We start from the raw sequence: 23,695 nt of genomic DNA, 5'->3' as shown, positions 1-23,695 counted from the left end.
GCAAAATGATAATACACTATACAAAATATACATAAATATATCCTTTGTAAACAAGCACCTAGTTGTGCTTTAAAGGAAACTGGACAACTAAAAAGCAAAGGCTGTAAACCATGAACTGCCTCCCCACAGACCTGTCTCCATGTCTGAGTGCGGAAGCATTGCGGTACGACGTCCGACAGACAGACATGAATTACAAATGCTGAGACCACCTTTGAAACCCATTTTAATTCTTGTAAAACACTTGTTTCTTCTACCACCTCACAACATAGTGATGGGCAATGGCTAAAGCGACATGGGAAAAATGGGGGCAAGGAGACTTTTCCTACTGTTTTTCCTTTTGTCATAGCCAACTCAGTTTGCAGTGAAGGACAACCCGCAGTTGGTTACATTACACCTTTGTTTTTGGAGCGGAGTTTACAGCCTCGCTAAATGATTTACAATCCACAGGGACATGGGACGATGCTTAGAGGGAGAATTTTACAGTCTAAAGATACAATGACATCCCCGAGGGGCTGTGGGTGCTGGGTTAGTATTCATTGGTAATTATTTTTTCTCTTACAAAACAAAAATTCCTGCTATGGATCCCAAACATCTTATAAATACTTATCTGTGTGTATTTTCTCTTAGTATTAGTGCCTTAGTATTTATGTCAGCAAGTGCCGTCTTGCCATACAAAACAAACCACCAGGAAAACTGCAACAGAAAAACAAACAAAAAACCCCTTCAGCACTAAAATGATTGGATAAATTCTACATATTCTGTGGTGTACAAAATTTAAATAAGGCTTAGCAAAAGTAAAAAGGACAGTCACATTCAAGCACCAAATAGCTCCAACGGGTCTTTTTGTTATAAAAATGCTGCTCTTTATTAATACAGTCTTTTTTTTTTTTTTTTTGCATACAAATAAGAGGTCATGTTATGGAATGGATGGAGCTACCCGATGCGTCAGAAATGAATGTGAAACCCAGGAACTTGCTAAAAACAGCAAGCGTCATCTACAACATAAGGCCCCAGATATGTATTACAGGGTATCTGATGTCCTGATTATTCCTTAATATATATGCTGTGATGCCAAAATCTAACTCCCCTCCTTTTCCTCAAAAAAAAAAAAAAAAAAAAAAGCCAATTTAAAACCTCTTCCAGTGCCTGACGCTTGTTACTCAAGCTAAGTACTAGCAGGTGTGTGTGCAGCGAGTCCTGTTCCTTTTGTGTTCAGAGCAGAGCTGGTGCTGGACTATCGCAGGTGTGCTTCTCAGACTAGCGGCTCACAGCAGAAAGGCCTGAGTTTAAGAGCATGAAACGAAGAAAAAGCAGGAGCACAGACAGAAAGACCACGTGTGTTTAGAGGCCCCGCTCGACCGAGGGTGGAGAGCCGACGACACAGCCCCCGACGAGGACAGCCGGCCTTGCGGGCGGGGGACGCAGGAGCGAAAGGTTCATTAGGATGACCGTGAGATGGACACGGCGAGCCCACGTGTGCGGGCCATTCCTAGCGGAGGAGGATTCCAGGTGCAGCAATTAGAGTACTTCTGGCGTTAGATCTGGAAACACAGGTAGCCAGATACAGTACTACCCAAATCTCTGGTTAAAAAGACACATAAAAACTCACCAGCTACTGTATCCAAGGATTTCTTGCATCTTTCTCTCTACTCTGGGTGTTTTAACTTAGAAAAAATGTAGTCTTAAAATAGTCAAACCACAGACCAAAACATGTGTGTGGGTGTGTATATACACGAATATGGGTGTCTCCATACTTTCACATACATCGGTTTTAACCATTTTGCTTCATTACTACATTATAATACGTGGTAAAGCAAAAATCTTACTTTTTTTTTTTTTTAAAGCTGTAGTAAATGATGCAATGAGCAGCAAGGTGTAGACTCTACATCCCAAACCAAACACATTGCCAGATATTTACAGAGAAATACCCTCAACAACCCTCAACTGTAAAGGTGTTTATTTTTCTCGTACAAACACTATCTGGTAACAGTTTTACCGGTTAGAACTGGGAAGGCATTTGGAAGAGGTCCCTCTTTCTTTCCTCTTTCTCTCTCTCCCCCTCCTGCAGCGCGGCCCCAGGCCCTGCCTGGCAATTCCCGCAGTGCTGGTTTCGAAGGTAGTCAGGACGCAGTGACACATTCAGGCGGGGTCCCCCTGTGCCGCTGGGGCTGCCCCATTAGGAGGCCTTCTTGTGAGGGCTGCTCCGAAAACCCTCCTTCCCCCGCCTCTGCCGGACCACGAAGTCCTTCTCAGAAGAAAGGGCGACGGGGCGGTCAGAGCTGGGAGCAGGGGACGGCTTGGCGCCCTCTCTGCCCACGTTCTGTTTCCTAGTCTGAGGAGGCTGGGCCGGGGCAGGCTCTTTCCCTTTGGTTTCTCCTGTGCTGGCCGTTACCGAGGGGGCCCTGTCCCGGGGACCGGCTCCCCCTGCCCCGTTTGGGTTGGGGTGGTGTAACTCCATGGTGACGGTGGGGCTCCGGAAGGATGGAAAGGAGTCACTCTTTGTCATCTGAGCTCCACCGTCGCCCCCAGATGGGGGTTTCCTCTGGTCCCGGTGGCTGGGAGCTGCGGGCTCAGCGGTGGCTCCACCGGCCTGGGCAGGAGAGGGGTCGCCGCTGGCTGTGGGGGCCTCTCGAACTCCTGGTCTGGCTTCAGGAAAGCTGGCAGAGCCGCCCAGAGACGTCTCCAGGAGGGCAGTGGACCGAAACGAACTCTGCCCGATGGCTGAGGGGGACCATTTCATGCCGCCGGGCTTGCCTGCCTCCGTTGGTGGCTTCTGGGGACCAAGCCCTTTCCCCTTGGCCTCTGACAAGCCCTTCCCCAGGGCTGCTGCCGGCCTCTCTGTGCCCCTCGGCCTGGCCTCACCATGTGCCAGAGACCAGCTGTCCTCCGGCTTCCCGCCGTCCGCCGGAACATAAAGTGCTTCCGTGTATTTCTTCCCTTCAGACTTCCTATCTGTGGCCGTGGCCAAGGGGCTAGGGCTCTTGTCTGTCTGTCTGCATGGCAGGGGGCCATCTTTCACAGTGGATGGTTTGGGGTGCTTTGGAGACAGGTCTAGCTTTTCACTGACAGTGGGAAGTTTCTGGTCCACAGACTCACTCAGCCCTGGGTGTCCCTGCCGTGGCAGGTGCACAGGCTTCTCCCGCATCTCTGGGACGTGCCCACCATCGGGGGGCTTCAGCTTGGTGTCCAGAGGACCCCCTTTGGGAAGCAGGGAGCCTGAGGGCCCACCGCCTCCCTGGCAGATCACATTGCTGGCTGTGTTCTGGGGGCCTGGGAGGGCAGGGGGTGCATCCAACACGTCCTTACTGCTGCCCTTTCCCTCTCGGCTGGGGCCACCGGGGGCCTGTGTGCCAGGCTCTCTGACCACTGCAGCCCCGACGCTCAGCTTCTGCGAGGAGAGGGGCCTGTCTGTGTGCTTGGACTTCGGAGGGTCAAGGCCAGGCCTGGGCTTGTGGCCACTGCTTTCGCTGTGCCCAGCAGTGGGCTTGGGTGGGTCCTGGAGGCCCAGGCTGGGCTCTGCCGCACAGGGTTTGCTGCCCAGCTCTCTGCCTGAAGAGAGGCTGGGGGTGCCCCAGTGCTGCCGAGCTGCCAGGCTGGGCAGTTCTTTGGTAACCGGTGGGGGCTGAGAGCCACCGCTGGGACGCTGTTGCAGCTGTTCTTTCCTTTCTGGTTCCTTGGAGGCTTCTTTCTGCAGAGCAGGGAAACTGGAGAGCTTTTCACTCCTCCCACTCTCGGGGGGCGGCAGGGCGCGCCGGGCCGGAGGGGCGTCCGCCTTGGGTTCCAGGCCACTCCTCCCCTTGCCCAGCTCCCTCTCACAAGGGGTCCCCACTGAGTGTGAAGAGGAGTCCTCTCTGGCCGGCGGCCTGGCCTCATCTCGGCCATCTCTGTGGTTTGTCTTCCCACAAGGCCCCCACGCTTTCTCCACGGCCTGGGTCTGTGCATGGAGGTCCGGGCGGGCCCTCCCCACAGAGGAGAGGTTCCTGTTGTCACCGGGTTTAGCAGCTTCTGGAGGACACAGCTCCATGGAGGGGTCTCTGCGGACATTCGCCCTGGCAGCAGACGGCTCAGTTCTGGCTGCGGAAGGGCCCTTTTCCAGCGATTCCCTCCCACTCAGCTTGTCCCGGGAGGGGGCGACTTCCGGTGGGAGCGGGCCGTGGGGCCTGGCCGGGTGGGCGCCCTGGGCATTCTGCCCCAGCAAGGGCAGGCATCTCGCGTCGGGGCTCGGGCCTTGGTGTTTGCTGGGGTTGCCCTCTCTCCGCTGGGGGTCGTTCTCCACGTATGTGGCCAGGCTCCTGGTAGCATGGGCAACTTTCCTGTCCTGCTTCAGCTCTGGGTCGGGCAGGGGAGCGGATGGTGCACCCTGGAGACCCCGGCTGGGTGGCAGGAACCGAGGCTCGAGCACGCAGGATTTGTTCACCTTGAAGCCAGCAGGGGAAGGCTCCTTCTGAGTAGCGGGGTCACCCTTCTTCCCCCTGTTGCTGGGGAGAGCGGGCGGCACAGAGGGCCCGCTGCCTGGGCTGGGGCTCTGTGTGGATGCTGGGGAAGGCAGCTCGGTCTTGGGGGCCTGGGGTCCAGACAGGAGCGCAATGTCCAGAGTGCCCTCAATTGGCTTCAGACATGACACAGACCTACCTTCCAGCTTATACTCAGAGGGGCTCTTCCGGACAGGTGACTCAGAAGCAACCAAGCCCGGCTTCTCTGCTCCGCCGTCCACCCGGCCAGCTAAGGCCTTGAGCGGGACGAAGGACACGCCGCTCATCGGAGCCACGTGGGCGCTGCTGATGAACGCTCGGCTCTCAGAGGTGGGCGCCGTCTCCTGCTGCCCACTCACGGGCCGGACTGCGTTTCCTGGCAGGCATTCATGGGCACTAGGGGTCATCTTGGGCTTGAGCACAGGACAGACGTTGTCATCTTTGTCTTCGACTGACATTTTCTTTCGGAGGTAATCGATGTTGGCCAGCTTGCCATCTAACTTTTCACACCGGAGACACTCCTTGGCCGGGGGAGCCTTCTCCACACTGTCCCCCTTCCCGGAGACGGGCCTGTCTGCGGAGTGACAGAGACCATCTTGAAGGATGCTGGGAGCAGAGGCGTGTTTGAAGTCACAGGGGCCCTGGCCGAGCTCCCCGGGCGCCTGGCCACAGGCAGCCGCCACCCCGTCGGCGGCCGCGCCCTCGCTGGCCCGCTTGTGAAGGGCGCCCTTCAGCAGGCTGCCCAGGGCCTGCGCCTCCGGTGCGGCTGCTTTGCTTTCAAAATGGGTTGACCTTTCTAAAACCTTTGGATATATTTTCTTCTCTCTCTCTTCCAGCCTCAAGGCAGAGTGGTTTTCCAAGTCACTAGCAAGTCCGTGGGGTTTCTGGTGGGAGTCTTGTTTCTCCGGGAGGCCGTCGGGTTTCTTCACCACCACCTTGGTCTTCAGCTTCTCCCGGTCCAGGTCGTCCACAGACTCCTGCCTTCCCAGCTTCCGGGAGACCGGGCGCTTCAGGCAGCCTTGCTCCACCGGCCTGGCCCGGCTGAGGGCCGGGGCGTCACAGGTGTTCTCCTCCAGGCTCTGCAGGGTCACCTCCCGCTGCGGCTGTTCCCGCTGCACCTCCTCCTGGGTCACCTCCAGGCTGTGCTTGCGGGAGCACAGGTGCTTCTTGTCGCTGCTGTAGGAGGGAGAGAGCTTCTCCTCCGACTGCACGCGCTTGAGCAGGGGCGACCGCGGGGGCTCCGCGCTCTTGGGCCTCACGATGTGTCTGACGATGGTGGGAGGGGAGTGCATTTTGCTGGGAAAGGCTTGAGTAATCTTAGAATTGCCAAGTGAGTGTCCCAGCAGAGGCGACGGAGACCGCTGAGGAGACGTGGGCTGCGGAGTCGGAGAGGGTGTCCGGGCCAGGGGGGACAGTGGGATGCTGCCCGCTGACTTGCGCCTCCCGGACCGGTACCGCTGCCCACTGAGTTTGGGGGCCAGACCGTGGAGAGTGCTGGGTCGGATGTGTCCTGACCCCGCTGGGGAGTTGGGAGCACTAGAACTTGGGGAGCTGCTCTGCGAGGAGTTAGTTCCTGGGGACAGAAAACAACACTGTGAGCAGCGGCCACCTGCCCTCTGTTCTCCACCCTCCAGCCCAAACTGCTTCAGGTAAGGTCAGGTCCAGGTCAGGATGATCGCAACAGCCAGTGTGCATGAATGAATGCTTTCTGGATCACCCTCCCGACACTGAGCGTTAACCCAGCACTTCCTGTCTAATTTAATGGTCTGAATAGCCCCATCTTATGACCTCCAGTAATCCTCGTGTCTCAGGATCTGAGATGGTGACTGACTTCCTCTCCCCTCCCCCTTGCTCTCCTGGCCAGGAGGCTCACTCACCAGATGGGAAGTCAGGGGTGGACCGATAGCTGGGCGTGGGAGATCGGGGAGACAGACTGTGGGTGGGGGACCCCGGGAGGCTCTCCCCCGAGGACAGTGATCGGTTCAAGCAGGAGAAACTTCGGCTGGTGTGAAGTAAAGGAGAAGGCTGCTTGGCTAGTTTTTTGAAAAGGGATCTCCTCCTAGAGTGGAAACAAGAGGAAATGGGTCAGATTCTCTGTTGGGAGCCGCTCTTGCCCCCCCCCAATTCCTGAGTTCCGTGCACCCCTCTGTGCCGGAGACAGCCATGTGACAGCAGATCCTTGAAAGGAGCAGGACCCCACTGCTCCATTGTGACTCTTCTTATGACTTAGAGAGGAACATAGATACAAGGGGAGCTCTCTGAATTTCAGACATAGAAGAAGAGCTGGGAAATTTTTTTAAAAGTATATTAAAGTATATATTCATTTATTTGTCAGGTTTATGAGGAGGGTGTGCTTTGCCTGAAGACTTCTGAGTATGTACCCCCAGATACTGACACCACATATTGACACAATTTCATTAAGAGACAATACCAAGTAAATCTCCGGAAGAAAAATCATCCCGGATACAGATTCCTCAGTGGCGACGCTGGGCAGAGGCTCTGTCTAAGAGGGGCTGTTTGCTGGGCTCATTCCACTCTGGGGCCCTGAATACCCTAATGCAGGCTGTACACTTCGTAGAGGAGCCGAGAAAGGTGAACTGAAGCCTGTCATACCCGCGGGCAGCAGGGGTCACGCCGCAGCAGGAGCAAAGTGTGCTCAGGGCTCAGCAGGCACATCCTGGAGCAGAAGGCCCAGCACCCGGGCTCAGACCTGCAGGTGGCCCAGTTCCCTTCCATCCCGCACACCCGCCCACCCCACGGGCAAAGGCAGGACGTTTAAACACCCTCCAAGCAGTGTGCTCTGTACAACTCACAGCGCACACTAAATATAAAGCACACATGAAAAAAGAAGAATCTCAGAATGTGTGTGTAATTTTCATAAAAGCAATACATGCACTTGGGTGAAAAAGCCAAACGGTTTTATAAACTTGTAATGAAAAATGACAACTCCCCTCCCCTGCCTTTTTTGGCTCACTCTCCAGAGACCAGGAGTGTTTCTTCCCGCTCTGCCTGCACGTTGCTAGGTAATGTGCTTACATTACTTCTTAGTTTTTCAGTTTCAGAAATTGTCCATGTACTACCAGAGAAGATGAGAATTAAACTCTTATATACCCCCCTTCCACCTTCTGATCAAATATACTCCCCTTTTTTATTCCTCCTAATAAAGCTCAACAAAACTTTTGGGTTAAAAAAGAGACTGGTGTTTTCTCCATGTTATGAATAGTGCTCACAGTGGGGCCATGTAAAGCATAATTCTATTTCCTTTATTGTCTAACTCTGTCTTCCCTGGAGTTGAGAAGCATTCCTTTTACATTCCCCCCAACATTTCTATCCTCAGAAATCCTCTTCATGTGAGCAGACGCATCCGCGTCGCGTGGGTGAGAGGCGCCCAGCATCAGGCAGGGGCCCCCAGACCGCTCCTGGCAGGAAACGTCCCCACCAGGAACCAGGACCGTGCTCTGCATCGTGCCAGGGTCCTGCACACGGCGCAGAGATGCTCGCCGTGTCCCCACACCCCAAGGTGGCCGAGCTGGATCTTCAGTCCGGAAAACAAAGCCCTTTTATTTCTAGGCTTATTGGGATGCTTCTAAGATATAGTTATTTCAGAATATCTGGCATTTAAAAAACACCGACTGTTTTGAGATAAGGTAAAGAATATTATGAAATGGAGCCTTGATGTCAAGAACTGCTTGAAGGTCCACTTCCTCAAATCCGACTCACATGAAATGAAGTCTGGAGGCTTAAGAGACACCACAGGGCTTTTCACAGTTCCCACATGTGAGATAAAGTATCTGAATTCTTCTACAGTGTAACTACGTAAGCCTTTCACTGTGAAAAATAAGGCTGTTGTGCATATGAACTTTCTGGTCTAAATATATGGGAACCACAGCATCGTAGCACTCGTGCATAATCATCTGCATGGAGCAGGGCGCGACGCCCCTCCAACATGGCTGGCTGTCCACTCAGCCGCCAAGAACACGCTGGAGCTGACCTTTCCAGGTTTTCCTTCTTCTTGGATTTCTTGCTCCGCCTCACCATCCGGCTCTTATAGCTGTTTCTCCTGGCTGGTCCCGTTTTGATGGATGTGTTTTCAAACGGGGTGGTAGTGATTGACACCTTATTCCCACTCTATAAAAAATAAAACATGAGGTGGTGGTAAAGGGAAATGCTGTAATAAAACAAGATTAGAACAGAGATAGGAGAGTCAAAGACAAAGATACATAGGACACACACAAAAAAGGACCTCCATTTCAAAAAAAACCCAAAAAACAAAACCATTTAAGCAGTGAGGTCCTGGAGAATACAAACTGGGTGGAAGTAAAATGTGAGGTTTCTTTAAGAGAGTAGGCTCTGCTCTGAGTTCAAATCCACGCTCTGGGACCTGAGCAGGCTGCTTCTCCTGCTTCGGCACCCACTCCTGTGCTAACAGGGGAATCACGCCTGTCTCCTGGGGGCTCCTCCGAGGGCCCAGTGTGATATGTGGAAAGGTGCTATAAATAACAGTTAGCTTCATCCATATGTATGAAGTGTAAATAATGTGCCCAGGGGCTGTCTCTTTGGTTGATTTATTTTTCTTTTTGCTCATTTTTGTGTTTTTCCTTTGACCTAGAAATCAAAGAGTAATAGAATTGAAAGAGACTTTTATTTTTCCATTATTTTTAGAGGTTCCTTTTCTATCACCATAAAACCTGTCAGCTTGCCGAACTGGAAAGTTTATGCCAGTAAGCATGAAGCGGCCTCTTTTCAACAAGGTCACGTCTGGAAAGGTCATTCCAGCAGGTTCCTGTGCCCCTCGCTCAGTCCTGGGCCTGGGGCTTACTGGGCAGGCCGTGGGGACAGAGTTGAGAATGGAGTCGCAAGCCAGGCTGAAGGGTGCCCAGGGCAGGGGGGCAGGACCGATGCCCTTCACTACGGCATCAATGACCTCTTCTTGAATTTATTAATAACCAAGGGAGAAACATGTCCTTTCAAAGTCACAGAGAGCCCTGATCACCTTGAAAAGATGAGAAGTATAAGGAGAAGGGCCCTTTAAAAAGCCCATGCCTGGAAGACACAGCAATTCAGCTCTCGGTGGTACTAAGACAAGAGGAATTTAGTGTGATGGGGCAGGAGACTGAAAAAAACGAAGACTGTTTCAATGTTAACAGCTACTCCGTCCTCCAGTCTGGGAAGTAATAGATGCCATTATAAGAAGAAAACAGTCAGGTATAAATAAAAAAGTAACCATCCTTGAGAAGTCAACCACTCAGCCAACATTGATATTTCAGTACCTGTCCTGCAGGTATTTTCTCAGGCATGTATAAATATAAATATAAATATAAATATAAATATAAATATAAATATAAATATAAATACAAATACAAATACAAATACAAATACATATATATATACACACACACTCCATAAATATTTTAACCTTAATCTAATATTTAGTTTCATGTTGTTTTTCATTTCATATTATAAAACTTTGAAAAACTTGCCCTTCATCATTGAATATTTTTTTAATGGGCTATATTATAATATACCATCAGATGGGTGGATCAAAATTTAGCTATTTCCCTACTGCTATTGTTTTCTACTTTGCAATCCTTACGAGAGCGGACATAAACACCCTCGTCTACGTGTCACTGCCCTAACCTCTGACATTTCCCTTAGATTGGGGGAACTGAGATTGGGTCATTGGACTCATCACTGAATTAAAGGGTCCATCAGCACTTTTCAGACTGCTGCTCCACGCTGCTCCACTCTCCCAGAAACCTGTGTCGATTTGTACTCTGGCCAGCAGCACACGGCTACCTATCTTACCACAGGATGGTCAGAACTGAATATCAGCACAGAACAAATCACTCATTTTACAGGGAAAAGTTACATCAGGTTTTAATCTTCCAGTCTCGCTGATTTCAGTCATTTGTGTTTCTTTAGGAAATGATTTGTTAGTATCTGAAAGTCTTAATATTTTGTTACTGACTTTAGAGTTCTTTATATATTTAAGAATATATAATCCCGTACCTAATGTCATAATTATAAAAATATTTTACAGAAATGGATTTGAACTTGAATGAGATAAAAATATATTTTTTTTCATTACAAAAGAAGTATACGTTCTATTAACAAATGCCGGAACTTTAAAAATCAACTTTTATCTGATAACAGAGACTGACATTCTATTTATATTTAAACGGAGAATTCCTGTAAGTATGGAAGGATGCCAGTGCAGGCTGCTTGAACGGGGTCTTCCTCCTCACAAGCCGAGTGAAAGCACACTACAATCTGGCGTGTCCTGTGCCTCAGGCGAGGGAAGGGGCATGAACACGGCAGGTGGAGCTGATCCCTTCCACCTTCCTCCACATTCGTGCACGGGGTAGACACAGGGCCACGACGACCACCGGGTGTGCTGTCCTCCGGGCTACCTGAGTCTGACTCCAATCTATCCTTGTCTAACATAATCAACACTCACTTTTACGTCCCTATCTACAAGAGGCTCACAATGCCGCCTGCTATTTTAAAAGCACGTTATAAATATTAAAGTACTTTTCACATATATTCATTCATTTTCACAACCAGGTCATGAGGGTTATTTTTTTACAACCCTGAGAGGTGGGGAGGATTGTTATCCTTCCTCACACTGTAGATAAGGAAAAAAGATCCAGAGACACAGATTCTTCCTTCCCGGGGGCCACCGCGCCCAGTGGGAGAGCCCACACCTGGCTGTCCCGCCCTTCAGCCCCATCGCCCATCTTTATGGGCAGGACAGGCCCCGAACCTCTCCACCTCTCCTGTTCCCAACAGAGTGATGCTTTATATTTGAAGGGACGTGTTGGGGAAGGAACCAGGTACTGACAGGAGGAAAATCATAGCAACAGACTGTCAAGAAGAAATTAAGGAGATACTTAAAAACCATAACCATTGTACAAAATAAATACAATGTAAATGCTGAACATCTGTCAGAAAATAGTTACAACCAGGGGTGCTAAACCAGAGCACATCACAGACTCTACAAATATCCCCTCTCCCTATAAAACCCAAACCCAGTTGCTCTTCCTTGTTTCTAACTATGGGTGTTCCAGAGGACAGTTCACGCGACTTACGGACATACAACAAGAGATAATGTCCTAAGGGAAACACAGACTCAAAGATGCAGAGCATCAGTAAGTGGTTAGAAACATTAATGATTGCGAAAACAATAAATGACTTGAAGATAACTTGAGAGAATATATGAAAAGCAGGAAGCCTGCCACCTGGTGGATCCATTGGCTACAGCAAGTGCTGCCTGAACTTGGCACAATGAGGCTAACCGGGTCCGTTTATCCTCAAAACATTCTTTTGGAGAAGGAGCAACCCTTATCAGAGAAATTCTGTGATACTTGTTTAAAACTAACAACAAAAAACGGGGACAGCAGACTGTTACATGTTCAGTTAGTTCTCTTCTACTTTAAACTGTTTGTGTGATTAGTGCATGGTGGGAGGGAAATTATTTTCAGCTGGCGGAACGGAACACACTAGCAGCAGCTGGTCTATGCAATCTCTTCGCTCAGTCTGCTCTGCATGAGTTGTCTTGGGTGATCCACATTATTAGCAGGTCTGGCGTACCTCTTGAGCTAGGCTGTTCTCACATTTTTCTCTGCAAATGCACACGGGGAATGGTGCTCTACCTGCACAGATGTGTGCTTGCCTTGATCACACCCTGCACAATCAGCCCCAGCCACCTTGCACACTTCATCCCTTTTCTGAACCGAGGCTCCAGCCACACTGGCTTCCTCATGCCCCACGGGCACCCTGAGCTCCCCTGCCCTTGTCTTCACGCACTCTTTTTGTACTGCCCCTTCCCACACACTGAATGCCAGCCTCAGAGCCCAGCACAGACGACCCCAACTCCTCACGCCTGTCCAGCCTGGTGGAAGGCATCGCTCCTTCAGGACTTGGGCCATATGACAGTCTGTTCCTTATGTTTAACACGTTGATAGTAGCCTGGAATCGCCACTGCTTCCCCGGTGAACATCAGGTAAGCTACAGGTGATCGGAGAACCTAATGGAGGGCACTCTGGTGTAGTACTTGAAAGCGAGGCTCTATGTCCACACTGCAGGGTGCAAAGCCTCTTCTGCTCCTTCCTGGCACCTAAGCTTGGGCTGCTTGGCTAACTGCTCTCTGCTTTGATCTCTGCACCTGTAAAATGGGGGCATTTACATTCATTGTACCTAACTCCCAGGGTGTGAGGATTCCCTGAGCTTATTCACAGAAAGCATTCTCTATTTCCTATTACTCTTATGTGTCATATTTTGTGGGACCATTATAGTACCTAGTGCAAGGCTCTGCACATTTTTGGGAACTCAGCAATTATGTGAGAGTGGTGACAATGAGGCTATTTAATGGCTTCCACTTTGGGATCCAGAGGTTCCCCAGAGTTCATGGAAATGAACACTTTGAAGAAGGGGCTGGTGAAGCTGAAGGGCATCCCTTCTGCACTGGGGATTTACACTAATGCTATCCTAAGAAAGTATCCTGGCTGAGTCGATGTGGCCTCCACCAGCCACTGTGGTGAGGCCACGAGACAAATGTGGATAGGCTTACTATGTACACAGTCCAAATGACACAAGTAGTGTACATGTATTTCTAAATACATACACGCAACCCTGTGTGCTGGCTCTTCCTCCTTTTCCTAAGGGGCCGTGAGATTTGTGAAGTAGTTTGTAAGTATAAAGCACTGGGTAAGCAGCGTCCAAGAACACCAAGAGACAGCGACGACCCCGTTGCCCCTCCAGCGGTGGCACCTAGGAGCCCTGTGTTGACAATGGTCACTTTACACTCTGTAGACAATTGCTGGGTAAATTCGGAAGAAAGCTGCATGATTACACAGTTCACTGGGAAGATAATTAAATCCCTTGTATCCGCTTTGTTTCGTTACACTGGTTACTCCTTTGAGTGTTTCCTTATGAACCACAGGCAGGATCTCTGTTTAGATCTGTGACAGAGCATGCGGGGCCCCGAAGGGTGTCCTGGGCTCTCCCTACAACATGTCTACACAAGCGACTGCGACCAGATGCAGGAATGAAAGCACTCTGTAACCAGACGATATCAATGGGATCGTGTGATGCTGCCAAGAGACCCCGCCAGAGACCTGTAGGAGAAATGTACATTCCAGTTTTACAGAAGCAGGAAGAGGGGTTTTAGGACCCAGAATCATATTAGAATAGTTTATAAAATAAATGATGAAAAGGATCAATTATGTCTCAGCAAACTGAATGCATATTTTCTACAGATACATATTTCAGTTTATTATTGGCTCCTTGATGTTAAGAGCAGACAGGTGAACGATATAAAGATATGCTGAGGAGGGAGCTGGGCAGTAGGTGATACAGTGCTATGACAGCATGAAGAGAGCCACACGTCACCGACGAAATCCCTCTGACCTGCCTCTTTTTTTGTTTTTTAGTCTTCACTCAAGGATATGTTTATTGATGAGAGAGAGAGAGAGAGAGAGAGAGAAACATCGATCAGTTGCCTTCTGTATGTACCCTGACTGGGAATCGAACCTGAAATCATCTGGTGTAGGGGATGACATTCCAACCAACTGAGCCACCTGGCCAGGGCCCTTTGACTTTCCTTTAATTGCTAATGCAAGATACGGAAAAGACCGAGTAGGACTGATAACAACTAAGAGAGGCTCTCCCATAAAAACACAGACTTGTTACTAAAACAAAGGGTCAAAGTGAGCTCCTGGAAAAGCTCAAAGAACATTGTAGAGAGACAGCACTCTGCCTGCCTACTCTGTGGTCCCCAATCAACAGGGAAGGCTCATATATTGAACACAGTAGACAGAAGGACAAACTTCCCTGCCCCCACAAAATGTTTCCCTGAGCTCTTACAAAGCATTGATCTGCAAGCCAGCAGTGGGGCACCCCTTGGACACAGGGTCACACACTGTGAGAGAGCAGCTAGTCAGACACACGCATCTCTGACTCTCCTTGACTTTTGTCATGGGAAGTTCTGAGGTCATCTCAGGGGACTTCCGCAGCTACGGGGTCTCAACCTCAGCAATCCGTCTCTGCCTCCCATTTCTCGTATACTTCCTCAGAGGGAGCTGATCCATCCGGCTGGACAAAGACCATTCAGAGACAAAAGGTGACTGAGACTGTATCCAGTAAGGACCAGACGCGGCATGTTTCTGCTCAGTGGCCATACTGCCAACATGTAAACTAGCTCCACGCACATGAGGCTTTTAGGACCAAATGGAAAGGCATGTACACCACACGGGAGTCGAAACACAACGAAGTCGGTGAGTGGCACTTAGCTCCTCCCATGATAACTTTGGCAGCAAGCGAAGGAGAACCCCATGGCTCACCGCAGCTGCACAAGCCTTGACTGAGGACCCGGATCTGGCAGTGCCGGGGCCCGCGGGGAGCTTTAACCGCACTTCTGCATCTGCTGCAGGACCGCTGTGGGGTCTGCTGTGCATGACCCACGGCCGGTTCCAGCGTGGCCGGCGCTCTGCGGTGCCCTCCTGCTAGCCAGCCCTGTCTCTCTGGGGATCCAGAGCCTGTGCTGGTGAGAACGCTGGCTACTTGGAGGAGAGCCCGAGAGTGTGGACGCCAGCAGATCCGGCCCCAGGGGGAGGGCCTGAGCCCAACACTGAGATCTCATTAATGCTGTGAATTAATCAATGGCAATAACTTCTCTACGATCTGCTCCTTCACACTGGGGCCCTGGGCATACACAGTCACTGCTCTCAGAACCTGGGCCGGACTTGGACTCTCCAGGAGAATCTCTTGTGCGGGTCGGGGGAATGACAGAGAAGGAAGGAAAGAAGTCACTGAACTGAACTTACGTTCGAAAGCCTCTGCACACCCTCTTCCCTGCAGTACCTCCCAAATTCCTCGTTTTCTTTAAGTTCCGGTTAAGTGTCAGTTCTCTTCCACTCATACTTTTCTCCAAAAGTATAAAATCCTCCCTCTGCTACAGCCCTGAATAGTCAAGTTAGTTGTATTTTATCTGCTTCCACATCTTCCAACTTCTTGAGGGTAAAGACTATACCCTAGTTCCCAGGTCATCATTTCTACTATGGCGTCTGCCTCAGGGCCGGCGCTCTAGGAATGGTCTTGATGCATGCTGGCTAAATGACGTGTGCCTGCTTCGTCTCTCCACACATACATGTGTGCCTGCTTCGTCTCCCCACACATACATGTGTGCCTGCTTCGTCTCCCCACACATACATGTGTGCCTGCTTCGTCTCTCCACACATACACGTGTGCCTGCTCCGTCTCCCCACACATACACGTGTGCCTGCTCCGTCTCCCCACACATGCATGTGTGCCTGCTTCGTCTCCCCACACATACATGTGTGCCTGCTTCGTCTCCCCACACATACATGTGTGCCTGCTTCGTCTCCCCACACATACATGTGTGCCTGCTTCGTCTCCCCACACATACATGTGTGCCTGCTTTGTCTCCCCAAGGCCCAGGTTGGCTGAGGCTTTGACTCACACTTCTGTGTCTGGCAGCCCCTTCCTGTGCTCAGGAAGCAAGAGGTCACCTGAAAATCTGTTGATCTGTAAAACAATCCTACCACTAGGAACACTGCACTTCTAACTGCTGGAAAACTAGTCTTTGTTCCTGGAGAAAAGGTCATATCAAACTCAAATTCATCTTTGTTTTCATCGGATCCATACATGGATCTATAACTTTCTATTCTAGTGTCAGCAGGTGGCAAAACAGATCCTCGACGAAACTAAGAAGATCCGGGTGAGATTCCCCCTCCATTCCTTTCGTGTTCCCTGAGATCTTCTGCCTCCCACAGATTTATCCAGCTTATGTTTTAAATAGAAGCTGACCTCATCCTGGCCGGTTTGGCTCAGCGGTTGGAGCGTCGGCCTGCAGACCAGAGAGTCCTGGGTTCGGTTCCCACTAGGGGCACATACCAAAACAAAAAGACACTGACCTCTACTCAAAGTCAAGTGTATGGGGGGAAAGGCCTAGCGATGGCCAGAACCCCTTCTTCCATTACCACCTATTTATATAACTTACAGTATACCTGTTTATGTTCACAAGTCTATCTTTTCGAGGAAGTCCAACTCTCAGACTGAACTTTCAGAGCAGACCCCAGAGAGTCACACCACTGTGTCTTCTACTGTCTAGAATAAGCCCTCCTGAAGGTGCCCGAGGAAAGTCACCTGTAGTGGACTTCCAGATCTTCCTATGCGAAGTACAGAAAACAAAGAAAACATTTATTGTTTGTAATTTAGGAAAAGAAGCACAATTAAATTAGGAAGTGATTATGCAGATATTCATGATATAAAACCAGAGAATTCATACCTTTGTCTCGAACAGTAAACCTGAGACTATAGATATGTCCTCAGGAATGGGGCTGTGTATGTAGGGCGTGCCAGAGGTGGGCTCTATAACTTGGGTTCAGAATCCTAGAATTCGGGTACAGTGGCTACCGGCTGGTCTGTGTGGTTGCGACATAAAAGAGACACACCTTCAGCAACAGCTCGATGACTTCCGTGTGGACAAGTCCATGCACGGGTTCTCCGTTGATGTGTGTGATCAGGTCCCCGGCCTTCAGTCCCGCCTGGCATGCTGGACTTCCTTCTTCCACATTCTGCAGCCCAAGAGGAGAGGGCAGATTTGTAACAAACAAGTGACAACCCCAGGCCTACGGTTTGGGTGGCAGACTGTTCTGAGTTAATTAGCAGAGGAGCCAAAGCTCCTCTGAGGGGATCAAAACGGCATGGTTACTATTTCTATTGTCATCATCCCAAAACAGGGTAATTTCTATGGTTCCTTAAAATTTTTTTAGGTGATTTGAGAAGGTAGTTTTTATAAAAAGAAGGCCAGGAGCCCGGTTACTGTGGCTCCGTGGACTGGGCACAGTCCCACAGACCGAAAGGTCCTGGTTCAATCAGTGGTCAGGGCACATGCCCGGGTTCCAGGCTCGATCCCCAGGAGGGGGAGTGCAGGCGGCGGCCGATCGATGGATCTCTCTCACATCGATATTTCTCTCTCTAAAAAAATCAATTAAAAAATTGTTTAAAAAAGAAGGCCAAGGAAAAAATAAAAATAAAAAGAAGGATGGAAATAGGGACTGTCTTTGTCTCTTTCCACCAGCTTGGTACACAGTGGACAATCCAATATCAAAACTGGACAGAACTATGAGAAGGGTCAGTTTTTGCCAAGTTCAAAGGTATCACATAGAGAAAGGGAAAGAACACCAAAGGAAGATGGAACAGGTCCCCAGTGCCAGCTTAACAGGAAGTATATTTGCTGTGAACTGTCTCAGCCAACTCTCTGCTCCTCAGTTTGGCTGGGAATGAAAAGTCACCAGGATGAGAGACCGGGGGTCTTACCCAAACAATGTGGTGCACGGTGTAGATGTCGCTGTCTCCCACGTACACCCGGATGGCTCGGATGGTGAACCCATAGTTCTTCCCTGAGCTGTGGATGACAACGGGCTGGTGCGGACTGGCAGAAGCCGCTGAAGAATCCCGGCTGGGAGAGGAATCCCGTGAGGAGGAAGGGTCCGAGGACAAGGAGTGGGGAGACATGGGACTCCCCAGTGGAGAAACAGCAAACATGTCTGCAACAAAGAAGCCAGTCACCAAAACTGCTCCTGCCACACAAGCATGCACGCAGCCAGCCCGCACCACGGCAGCCCTGCCGGGACTGGAGCAAGGCCGAGAGACAAACGCATCCATTTCTAACAGAAAAATAAAGAAGAAAGAATATAAAAATAGTTCTATTGGCAAGCAGAATGGATGTCAAAACAGAAGCCGGTCAAGGAAACTTTAAAAGTGTCTCGATTTTAACTAGCTTTCGTTTAATAAACTAAAGTTATAATTTCTTGGTTCTCTATGCTAATTCAAACACAAAATTTAGCTACTATCTGGCTATATTATTTAATGCATTTTATTTAATTCAGGAAATAGCTCACAGGGGCACACACTGCAAGTCCACCCTGCAGAGGAGACTGTATGGACCACAGTAAAAGATTCTCCGGCTGCAAAGCCGGACCTAAACTACTTTCACATGGTCCTTTGCAAACACCCATGGACGATATGGATTAAAACAAGTGGATCAAGAAAGCGCTGAAATGGCAACTGCTTTATAAAATAATCACTCCTTATTACTATGACTACAAGGGATTCTCTTCCTATATTTCCTGCACTTTTAACAAGGTTTCTGAGAGGACAATGCAGATGAAACAGAGAAATTTTGAGAGAAACTCAGTTCATATGCCAAAACACTGATTCTGCTCTGTTTTCCTTGTTTAATAAGCAAACTTCTTGATTTATAGTTCATACCGATGTTCCAGCTATGTGAGTCTGAACAGATTTTCACTGGTCTTGTGAAATCATGTGCATGTGTTTGAGAAAAAGAACCATCTACAAAAGATGCCGAGGTCTACGGGTGAGCTCGGCTGGAGCCAGCTACAGAACGCCAGAGCTGAAGACGGGCCAGTGTGGTGGGCAGCCAGCCGCGGGGCCGCGGGGAGCTGAAGGCACCCGGCCCTCATTCCTTCCCATCCTGACGTCTGTCCACAGCACAGTGAGCTGAATGCATCCCTCTCCATGCCCTTCACTCCCTGATTCCTGGGCCTCTCGGTGCTCTTTGCTGGCTACCACCTGGCTCATCAAGAGGCCAGGTGGAAAGACATACACGGGTGGGCGGGGCCTTCGAAACATGCCCGCTGAAGAGGTCAGGGTGGCTATGCAGATCCAGACTGCTGACGAACCGGGCCCTGGAGCCTTCACCTCATGTTGGTTCCCCTTATCTCCCCAAGTTCAAGGACCGCCCTATTTCACCAAGACATGGGCTTTCTCACTGGCTGTCGGAAGTGGGCTGGACCACAGCCCCGAACCTTCCCAACTGGACTGCAGGTGCATGCGGCCACTGCCTTCGGGTATGAACAGTCCCTGAAGCCAGGGAGACAGGGTTAGCTTTATGGTGCTGACTGGGATGCTCCTCAGAAAACAGACTATGAGAGAGTGGGCGCTACCCCCAAATGAACATCTGTTCATGTCCTTTCTGCACAAATTTGAAATTTCAAAAATGAGAACCATCCCTTGTACACGTGGCCTGGGTTCCTCCAAACACAAGCCATTTGCAATAGAATTCAATTACCCCTTCCACTCTTTCGCTGCACTTGAGTGATATAAGCCACAGCCACCACTGGGGTGCCCATTGCATCTCTGCCAGTGGGGTTACTACAGACTTCGTGAGTACTGGAGGCAAACCAGGTTGTGGAAAAATACTGCAATTTGACGAGACCATAATTAAGCCGTTTTCTAATATAGGGCCGAAAATGATTTGACTACCAGCAGGAGGAAGCATAGCTCAACAGACAGGGCTGGGAAAACACACCATGCCCGTGGCTGCCTGTGATCTCTGCATCCCAGAAATAAAAACTTACGTTTTCTGTGTCAAGTTCCTCACTAATTAGATGAGAAAAACTATACTTAGCTTTCTAACACAGATGCTGTAAACTCCTCTGTAAAGTATATAAATGATACACAGTGTAGGGAAGAAAAATTATTCATGAGGGAAATTTATCACTTAACCTGGAAGGACGAGAAAAGAAGTAAAAGAAATAAGGCTTTGTGGGAAGAAAAGCTGCCTCCTCCCCTCATGCAGAAAGAAACAAGAAACAAGGCACACGCGCGCTCTGGGAGCTCGGGGGTCCCGCAGGGGGCGCTCCAGAGAGCGGGGCTGGGACCTCTCCTTCTTGCTTCAAGCAATCTCGTACCCAGTCAGGATTCCAACCTGGGGAAGGGGGAGCCACATGCAAAGTCACACAATATCATGCGAGTAGATGTCGCTCTACCTCCTGGGATCATGAGGGACAGGGCACTGGCAGAAAGGGACTTTGTGACTTTCCCCGAGATTTTCCTTTTTTCTGTGCTTTCTAAGCGTTGCCGAGCCACGTGAGAAGTGGGTTCACTGGATGGCTTTGAGGAATTATCTGCACTGTCCACACCCTCGCTGCGTCCATTTATCTGATCCAAGTGCTCTGAAAAACTGCCAACTGCACAAAGAAGAAGGGATAAACACATTCAGGAAAATCTGGGACAGGAGAGGTGGAGGAAGGGGAAAAGAGAGAGAAGGAAGGACGGACACTAGGAAACATACTCCCACGATGCTCTTGATCTGGACGGTGTCAGCAAACGTCAGAAACGCACACTGGTTTGAGGAAGGTGACGAGGAGGAGGAAGGATGAAGAGGTGTCCATTCAGGTTTCACTCTACTTGTATACTACACCTGCTAATTTTCTTTTTTTTTTAATTTTTTTTATCCTCACCCGAGGACATTTTTACTTTTATCTTCAAATAGAGCGGGAGGGAGAGAGGGAGAAAGTGAGAGAGAAACATTAATGTGAGGGAGACACATCGAGTGGCTGCCACCCTCATGACCCCAACCAGGGCCGGAGGCAAACTGCAACCGAGGTACATGGCCTTCGCAGGAACCGAAACCGGGACTCTCTGGTCCGTGGGCCAACGCTCTACCCGCTGAGCCAAACCGGCCAGGGCACACCTGCTAATTTTCAATCAATGACTCTTTCTGACTAGAATCATTACCTTCTAGAATCTGTATTTCACAACCCTTACAGAGACAGCCCTCGCCCCACTCCACCATGCAATAAAGCAAACATCACCTTAAGAACTCGTCTACTGTACCCCATCCTCTGTAACCATGGTCATCACCGGGAATGCTATTGATAACGACTTTTGATTCATGGACACCATTTAATCCCTTCACAGAGACTTAAGTCTGTGTCACCTGGCACACACCCTCACTAGGCTTAGGTAAGTAACACACAGAAAAGTACCCAACGTGTCTCCTTGGACTTCTCACACCTTTCACTCTAAGCTGCTTGTACCCTTCACGGGACGAGACAAAGGCCAGTACCGCTCATTCCTCGGTGGCTCTCTCCATCTTCCTGGCTTTCAGTCTAACAGTGTGCTACATGCTCATCTGCCCTGAAGTCCCTGGACCCCTGGGAAGAGGATCCCTTCCCCTCTAAGCCACTCATGATTCTTTTTAATGTTATTAACCTTAAATGTACACTGGAGGAGTTATTTTTAGTTTAAAAACTGAGAACTTCCTTCGGCAGAGGATCATCGGAGAATATGAGCCCAGGGAGGAGGCAGAGATGGAGAACCGGGGAGCTCGGCCTGGCGACTGCACAGTCCAGAGGGACGTTCCTGAGCACAGCAGCACGTCGAGGACCCGAGAGAGGCAGGATGGCCACCCCTTTGGGCTTCTGACTCTGCCTTCCTCAGGCCATCTGTGTTTTATTTTGTTCTTTTTAAAATCACTGATAATATATCTTTGTCCTTTCAGAAAAATAAATGCTTATTTCATTCTTACTTCTAAATGCTATATTATAAGCCTGTGCTTTAATAAATCATCTGTACTATCATCACCTTAAGATATATAATCCATACAGAGAATTTAATACCATTATAAATGATCTTTTGAATGGCCAGCCAGCTCATTTTAAAGTGCTGACCATATGACATTCTTTGCCTTGGAAAGAGTTAGGTTTAATTAGACTTAACATTTCTGTCACATGGCTATTGATGCACGACTCGAATGCACAAAGTTTGGCCCCAGTTCACAGGCGGGGGCGCAGCCTCTAGGGGTCCAAACGAAGGGACGCCTGTGGTTTGGGAGAGTGGGCTTGGGCACAGCTCGGCTCATGGCCATCCACTGTGCTGTGGGTACAGAAGCTTCACGGACTTCCGTGTGGCACCCGTCTGACCCACAGAGGAAGGCAATCTCAAGGCAAATACCAACACCCTCTCCTCATGCCAAACTCACCCTCACCGAATAGTATATCTATTCCATTCATTCTAAATAACAAAACCCCTTGCTGCAGGGCTTAATAAAAACTGCTTCCCCAATCAAAAACCTCATCTCAAAGCCTCATGCTCACTTCTGGGGACGCTCCACGCTCTCTTCCCCTTTCTATTCGGTTTGGGTACGACCACTGACGAGCAGCCAACACAAAGCCGACTCTCTCGGAAGTGACAGTGTATTGGGTGCCATTGAGCACGATGCTTAAGGCTTCACGACTTTCTCTCCCTCACTCGAATACAGTGTAGTCATGGAAAGAGAAACGGCTGAAAGCTGTGCTTCCCTCAATGCCGGCGTGAATACCCCGTGTTCTCCTCCACCCTCCCTCCCTCCCTCCACCACCGCATCTCAGCTCCGTACATGGCACGTGCTTCTTTCCTGCCAACGGTGGATAATGTCACCCTAACGTTCTAGAAATGTCAAGGGTTCTTTCTTTTTGACGGTGGAGCAACATAAAAATCAACAAGTTTAATTTTCATGCAGTCACGGCGTTCGGATTCCCTAATTACCCTTGGCTGCGAGCAAACCGGTTCCTCTCTGCATTCTGCGCAGCCCCCGAGGTCTTTGATTATTTTCAGTGAGTGTATGGGGGAGCCAGAGAGAAAGGAGGTTTGGATCTATTAATCAAAATGCACGGTAGGACCTAGGCAGATTTATTTTTTAATTATGAAAGTCATCTATCAAATGCTTAGACACCATTCCCCTCCCTTCACCTCCTACCTTTCTGATAGTGAGTAGGCTGAAGAGACTAAGAGGCCATCAACAATTCACCATGTTAAGAATGAGTTTTAAATGGAGGTCAATATATTCTATTCAGAGTAAGGAAATAAACTAAGAAACAGATAGAGACCTCAGTAACTGGAAACAGAAAATATTGAGATGGCTACATTTGATTTGATTTGATTGCCAAGTTGAACTAAAAATGGTCAGGGACCCTAGATTAATCACTGTGTTGTTTCTACACGAGTAACACGCGGCTCTTCTCTCGCCTGTACAGAGTTAGGAGAGTGGAGCTGTCCCAATGGAAACAGAAATGAGTTGAAGAGAGAAAAGGAAAAAACCCAACATTACTTCCCCCATGATAAACTATAAGTACATGTGAAGCTCCTCTAAAGAATCAAACTTAAAAAAAAATTTTTTTTTCTTTATTGATTTTAGAGAGAGAGAAAGCGAGAGAGAGATATAGAAACATTGATGAGAGAGAACATCAACTGGCCGCCTCCTGCATGCCCGCCACTGGGGATCTGGCTCACAACCTGGGCATGTGCCCTGACTGGGAATCGAACTGGCGACCTCTTGGTGCATGGGTCGACGCTCAACCACTGAGCCACACCAACTAGGCTTTTTAAACTTTTTTATTGAATTAATTGGAATA

General features: G+C 49.4%; 1 protein-coding gene across 2 annotated transcripts in view; it reads right to left on the bottom strand.

Moving 5' to 3' along the window:
* Positions 1-1,127: 1,127 nt before the first annotated feature.
* The window catches only part of LOC118641841 (microtubule-associated serine/threonine-protein kinase 4-like), a 333,781-nt gene continuing 311,213 nt past the window's right edge, over positions 1,128-23,695 (bottom strand). For both annotated transcript variants that reach the window (XM_036279434.1, XM_036279433.1), the window contains 6 exons: positions 20,288-20,488; positions 17,814-18,043; positions 16,946-17,068; positions 8,464-8,600; positions 6,350-6,531; positions 1,128-6,045 (listed from right to left, as the gene is read on the bottom strand). In XM_036279434.1, the coding sequence (XP_036135327.1) occupies positions 2,177-6,045; positions 6,350-6,531; positions 8,464-8,600; positions 16,946-17,068; positions 17,814-18,043; positions 20,288-20,488 (4,742 nt within the window). In that variant the 3' untranslated portion in view covers positions 1,128-2,176. The remainder of the gene's footprint in view (positions 6,046-6,349; positions 6,532-8,463; positions 8,601-16,945; positions 17,069-17,813; positions 18,044-20,287; positions 20,489-23,695) is intronic.

Source organism: Molossus molossus, unplaced genomic scaffold (genome assembly GCF_014108415.1).
Source record: "Molossus molossus isolate mMolMol1 unplaced genomic scaffold, mMolMol1.p scaffold_m16_p_3, whole genome shotgun sequence".
NCBI lineage: Eukaryota > Metazoa > Chordata > Mammalia > Chiroptera > Molossidae > Molossus > Molossus molossus.
Note: the sequence above shows the minus strand (reverse complement) of the source record. Positions and strands in the feature narration are given on the sequence as shown.